The 6,000-nt window shown below is 39.7% G+C and overlaps 1 protein-coding gene across 1 annotated transcript in view; it reads left to right on the forward strand.

The window, feature by feature from the left end:
• LOC117478886 (chondroitin sulfate N-acetylgalactosaminyltransferase 1-like) overlaps positions 1–6,000 on the forward strand; it is a 57,432-nt gene that overhangs the window by 24,346 nt on the left and 27,086 nt on the right. Inside the window, exon 4 of the mRNA XM_034125820.1 lies at positions 4,166–4,382. Within this exon, the coding sequence (XP_033981711.1) occupies positions 4,166–4,382 (217 nt within the window). The remainder of the gene's footprint in view (positions 1–4,165; positions 4,383–6,000) is intronic.

Here is a 6,000-nt window from a genome sequence, read left to right on the forward strand (position 1 = left end):
AAACAGGGACAGGATTGGAGGCTTTTAGTCTAAATTACTCCGGCTATTTGATGAATTCACCCTTATCATGTTCCATCACAGAAAGCACAACAAGAAGGGTATAATTTACTCTATCAGACTTTAAAGTCCTCGCCCAAAGACATCCCTCTCTTAAAGGGGCCATATTATTCTCATGTTCAGTATGTCGTGTGTCTACTTTAAAGAGTCCTCTCCTGCTGATGTTCAGGTGTATATCAGTATGTAGTGTCTCTACTTTAAAGAGTCCTCTCCTGCTGATGTTCAGGTGTATATCAGTATGTAGTGTCTCTACTTTAAAGAGTCCTCTCCTGCTGATGTTCAGGTGTATATCAGTATGTAGTGTCTCTACTTTAAAGAGTCCTCTCCTGCTGATGTTCAGGTGTATATCAGTATGTAGTGTCTCTACTTTAAAGAGTCCTCTCCTGCTGATGTTCAGGTGTAATATCAGTATGTAGTGTCTCTACTTTAAAGAGTCCTCTCCTGCTGATGTTCAGGTGTATATCAGTATGTAGTGTCTCTACTTTAAGAGTTCCTCTCCTGCTGATGTTCAGGTGTATATCAGTATGTAGTGTCTCTACTTTAAAGAGTCCTCTCCTGCTGATGTTCAGGTGTATATCAAGTATGTAGTGTCTCTACTTTAAGAGTCCTCTCCTGCTGATGTTCAGGTGTATATCAGTATGTAGTGTCTCTACTTTAAAGAGTCCCTCTCCTGCTGATGTTCAGGTGTATATCAGTATGTAGTGTCTCTACTTTAAAGAGTCCTCTCCTGCTGATGTTCAGGTGTATATCAGTATGTAGTGTCCTCTACTTTAAAAGAGTTCTCCTCCTGCTGATGTTCAGGTGTATATCAGTATGTAGTGTCTCTACTTTAAAGAGTCCTCTCCTGCTGATGTTCAGGTGTATATCAGTATGTAGTGTCTCTACTTTAAAGAGTCCTCTCCTGCTGATGTTCAGGTGTGTATCAGTATGTAGTGTCTCTACTTTAAAGAGTCCTCTCCTGCTGATGTTCAGGTCTATATCAGTATGTAGTGTCTCTACTTTAAAGAGTTCTCTCCTGCTGATGTTCAGGTGTATATCAGTATGTAGTGTCTCTACTTTAAAGAGTCCTCTCCTGCTGATGTTCAGGTCTATATCAGTATGTAGTGTCTCTACTGGGACATGTCTCCATGCTTTAATGTTCAGCTGCAGCACCTCTTTTCACCCTCTGTCTGAAACCAGAGCCCAGTCTGCTCTGATTGGTTAGCTGGCCGGCTCTGTTGGGATTGGTCAACCAGCTTAGAGATGTCCCGCCCCTTAGCCTATCACGTACAGTGTGTTGGAGCGCTAGCCAATAGGAGCGCGAGTGTTACCTAGTGATGTTACATGCACACAAACCTATAACACATTACAGTAAAAGGAGAAACCACAAAAAGCAGAATAGCGCCTTTTTAAATTGAATATAAACTTATTTTTTTACATTTAACATCCTCATATCTTTCTTCCTGTCTGTTTCTCTTGTTGTCTAGTCTCACTTCCCTCTTTCTGCACCCAATTTCCCTTTCACTCTCCGTCCCCGCAGACCTCAGAAAGCCCATTTCCGAGTAATAATCCTCGTAATAGCAGAGTGATTGAACAACAACTTCTCTCTGGAGGAACACGCTGACGTAAAGCCTGAACAAGAAAATTGGTCTGGATGACCATAATAGCCTCTATGTCAGTGAGTGTGTGTGTGTGTTGTGTGTGTGTGTGTGTGTGTGTGTGTGTGTGTGTGTGTGTGTGTGTGTGGGTGTGTGTGTGTGTGTGTGTGTGTGTGTGTGTGTGTGTGTGTGTGTGTGTGTGGTGTGGTGTGTGTGTGTGTGTGTGTGTGTGGTGTGTGTGTTGTGTGTGTGTGTGTGTGTGTGTGTGTGTGTGTGTGTGTGTGTGTGTGTGTGTGTCTCTTTCAATGTGTGTGTGTCTCTCTTTCAATGTGTGTGTGTCTCTCTTTCTGTGTGTGCCTCTCTTTCTGTGTGTGCCTCTCTTTCTGTGTGTGTCTCTCTCTTTCTGTGTGTGTCTCTCTCTCTCTTTCTGTGTGTGTGTTTCTTTCAGTGTGTGTGTGTCTCTCTCTTTCTGTGTCTCTCTCTTTCTGTGTCTCTCTCTTTCTGTGTGTGTCTCTCTTTCTGTGTGTGTGTGTGTGTGTGTGTGTGTGTGTGTGTGTGTGTGTGTGTGTGTGTGTGTGTGTGTGTGTGTGTGTGTGTGTGTGTGTGTGTGTGGTGTGTGTGTGTGTGGTGTGTGTGTGTGTTGTGTGTGTGTGTGTGTGGTGTGTGGTGTGTGGGTGTGTGTGTGTGTGGTGTGTGTGTGTCTCTCTCTTTCAATGTGTGTGTGTCTCTTTCAATGTGTGTGTGTCTCTCTTTCAATGTGTGTGTGTCTCTCTTTCTGTGTGTGCCTCTCTTTCTGTGTGTGCCTCTCTTTCTGTGTGTGTCTCTCTCTCTTTCTGTGTGTGTCTCTCTCTCTCTTTCTGTGTGTGTGTTTCTTTCAGTGTGTGTGTGTCTCTCTCTTTCTGTGTCTCTCTCTTTCTGTGTCTCTCTCTTTCTGTGTGTGTCTCTCTTTCTGTGTGTGTGTGTGTGTGTGTGTGTGTGTGTGTGTGTGTGTGTGTGTGGTTGGTGTGTGTGTGGTGTGTGTGTGTGTGTGTTGTGGTGTGTGTGTGTGTGTGTGTGTGTGTGTGTGTGTGGTGTGTGTGTGTGTGTGTTGTGTGTGGTTGTGTTGTGAGTCAATTTGAGGTTGGTGTGTTGTGTTGTGTGTGTGTGTGTGTGTGTGTGTGTGTGTGTGTGTGTGTGTGTGTGTGTGATGGCTCTTTGCCCAGCAGCAGCAGAGTGCATGGATAATGTCCCCCGACGCCTTTTATCCCCTCTTTTTCCACCCCATGTAAAAACACTATCAGTCGGAGTGATGTTCCCATGTCTGTTTTTTATGATATTTTTTTGAAAAACAACAGTGAAAATAAATGGTCCTTGGCACTGGGAAAAACAAAATCACTGCAACAAAATCTGGCAGCAAAACTAAAAAAACAACACAAATACAGTCATGTTGTTTTTGCACTGGGTTGCATTCACAGTGTTTTCAGTGAATGTATTTGGATGCAAGTTAATGTTAAAAAGACCCTATATAGCAATGTGTGGTTTCCCCAGTGTGTTCTATAGGTTTTAGTGCATGTAAATGGTCTGCAAAGGCTAAGATCCCTGTGTTCCTAAGCCTGGAAACATGTCATAGTAGATTCTTAAAATGCAAATATGAACCTGGACATTTGTAGAATATAGGACGTCTTTAATATACATCATATTTAGGAATGGCAGATTTGTCATAAATCTTCTTTAAAGGTCATTTAAGATCTTGATAACGACATATATAATATGTTTTATGGTCATTTATATGAATTAACCACATGGTAAGGTCTATTTTTCCTGTGTGAAATAAGTACTTGACAAATAGATAATAATATTTAATATTTCATTAATCTAAATAACATCAGTTTCAGGTGAATTTTAGATAGAAAAATGGATAGAAATATTGCTATAAGATTTAGTTTCATCACATTCATCTTCATTATACGGTTACACGCCGCTTTACAGAAGCACGTTGCCAATAGACTACATGTCCCACAATGCATCTCATTTTGTGACATGCACACTGAAGAGACTTGCAATTATTTGCCCTGGACTTCTGCTTTCAGACGTAGTTAATTATGAAGTTATTACCCTATCGCATAATAATCCAATGCAGAGGCAATAATGTAATATAATACATTATTTTTTATATATGATATATTTTTATATATGTATATTTATAAAGTCTGAAAGTTACAACCGGCCCTTTGAGTGCAACCAAAATGCTGATGAAATGTAGTTTGACACCCCTGATCTAGAGAAACCAAGCAGCTGTTTTCCATTGATGCCACTTAGATACTTCCGGGACATTAAGGGAACTTCTTAAGTAAAACAAAAAATATTTTTCTTGTTGTAGTTTGGATGTCTCGCCGTTTACAGTCAACTCTCCTAAAGTCTCATGTAAAGATATGTCAATGAAAATCTGATGTGGCCCGCGATGAAATTGAGTTTGATACCCCTGATCTAAGTGAACAAGCTTCGCCCCATTTATTAAATCTGTTTGTTGATGAGTTCATATCTTTGTTCAGGTATAACTCGTACGGAGAAGGACAAAGGCACGCTGTACGAGCTGACCTTCAGAGGAGAAGCCGCTCAGGAGTTCAGACGCCTCGTCTTCTTCAGACCCTTCGGCCCGCTGATGAAGGTCAGCAACGAGCAGGTGGACACATCGAACGTCCCCATCAACATCATCGTGCCGCTGTCCAAACGCACCGACAAGTTCAAACACTTCATGACCAACTTCAGGTGAGACGCTTTCTATCTCTGACGTATCAATAAGTCTTTTAATAATGATTTTATTATTACTTTTTATTTGAGATATACGCTGTCTTTTTATAACCTTTTAAACCAATGACATAACCAGATTTATAAGCTGAAATATATATTTATTTGTATTTAATTGACTTTGTTTGTCCATGTACTTTCCTTAAAATACAAAAAACGTTTTTTTAAGTAAAAATTCATCATCAGTTTTTTTGTGACAAAAGAAATTAATAAATACAAAATAAAATTATAATAATAAAAATATATTAAAATTATATATAGCTTGCATAGCGTTTCTTACATAATATTCATTTAAAAAAACTGCCAAAATAATTATTAAACTAATAAATTGAAATGAAAATATAGTTAGTTTCGCTCAAAATGCAGGACTTTTTCTTGTTTTTCAAGTATTTAATTAGTACTTAATGAAAGGATATGATTACTTTCTTTCACCTCTGTTTAATCCCAATTTAAAATGTATTATTTAATAAGGTTTGTTCTGTCCAAGGTCATTATTAATTCAGGACGGTGTGATCCTGAAACCCAGTTTTACTTTTTAATCAGGCAGCAAAAGGAGAGCGGTATCAGAGCAGAGGAACATCAAAGACTCCATGTTATCTAAAGAATCTAATTCATTCTAATTTTGCATCTGTGCACGTTATCAGTTAATTAATTTTGCTGCTTGGAGGCATTTTCATAAAATAAACAAACCTGAGAGATTTAAACGATTCAGACGAGATCATGAATCCCAGCAGGGATCAGCGATCACATGACCACAGGAAATGAGATTTCACACGCATTCCATATGAATGCGCAGAGCTAATATTACATACTCCACATTATAGCACAGATACATCCAGGGTAGTGTGTGATAGAGATGATAGATAAACATAGATTACATTTCAATACACACACATGCAGGTCTGAATACTCATATATATATATACACACATAGAGTTTATAAACACATGCACTATGTGGGGGAAACTTCTGAAGCAATAGGAGTCAGGACTCAGAGAGACACGAGGAGAGCTGGAGCGTTGATGGCAAACACTGACGGTTTATTTGGAGCTTCGGCCGGAGAATTCACAAGACATGTCACGGGCCACGGTTTGACCACACGGATGAGATGCCACAATCAATTCTGAAGAAACCGTCCTCTCGTAGAGGTTTGAACTAGTTCAGAGTTTAATAATCAACATTCTTCAATAGATAGACTAAACAGCTGAGGACACTGAATCACAGTTGTTGTCGCTTATGGCTCGGGGTCATCTACACCCCGAGAAGGATGTGTTCCAGGTGTCCCACAACAATGACTATCTCTGACCGACAGTTGCCCGGTCACAAACTGGTAACAACAACAACTTGCTAGAGCAGCCCCTCCTTAAGGGAGATAGCGGCTGCTCAAGGTTGGTCAGCTGCGTCAGAGGAAATTATTCCTCTGACGCATTGTACATTCATAATACAATTTAAAAATACAATACAATAACATTAACATTAAACATACTCATACCAGCTTTAGAAGTGTAAATAACAATAGAGTATCTGTAGAAAAAACAATATCAAATACACAGTTTGAGTCAGAATACAGTGTAATAGA

This window comes from Trematomus bernacchii, unplaced genomic scaffold (assembly GCF_902827165.1).
Source record: "Trematomus bernacchii unplaced genomic scaffold, fTreBer1.1, whole genome shotgun sequence".
Lineage (NCBI taxonomy): Eukaryota > Metazoa > Chordata > Actinopteri > Perciformes > Nototheniidae > Trematomus > Trematomus bernacchii.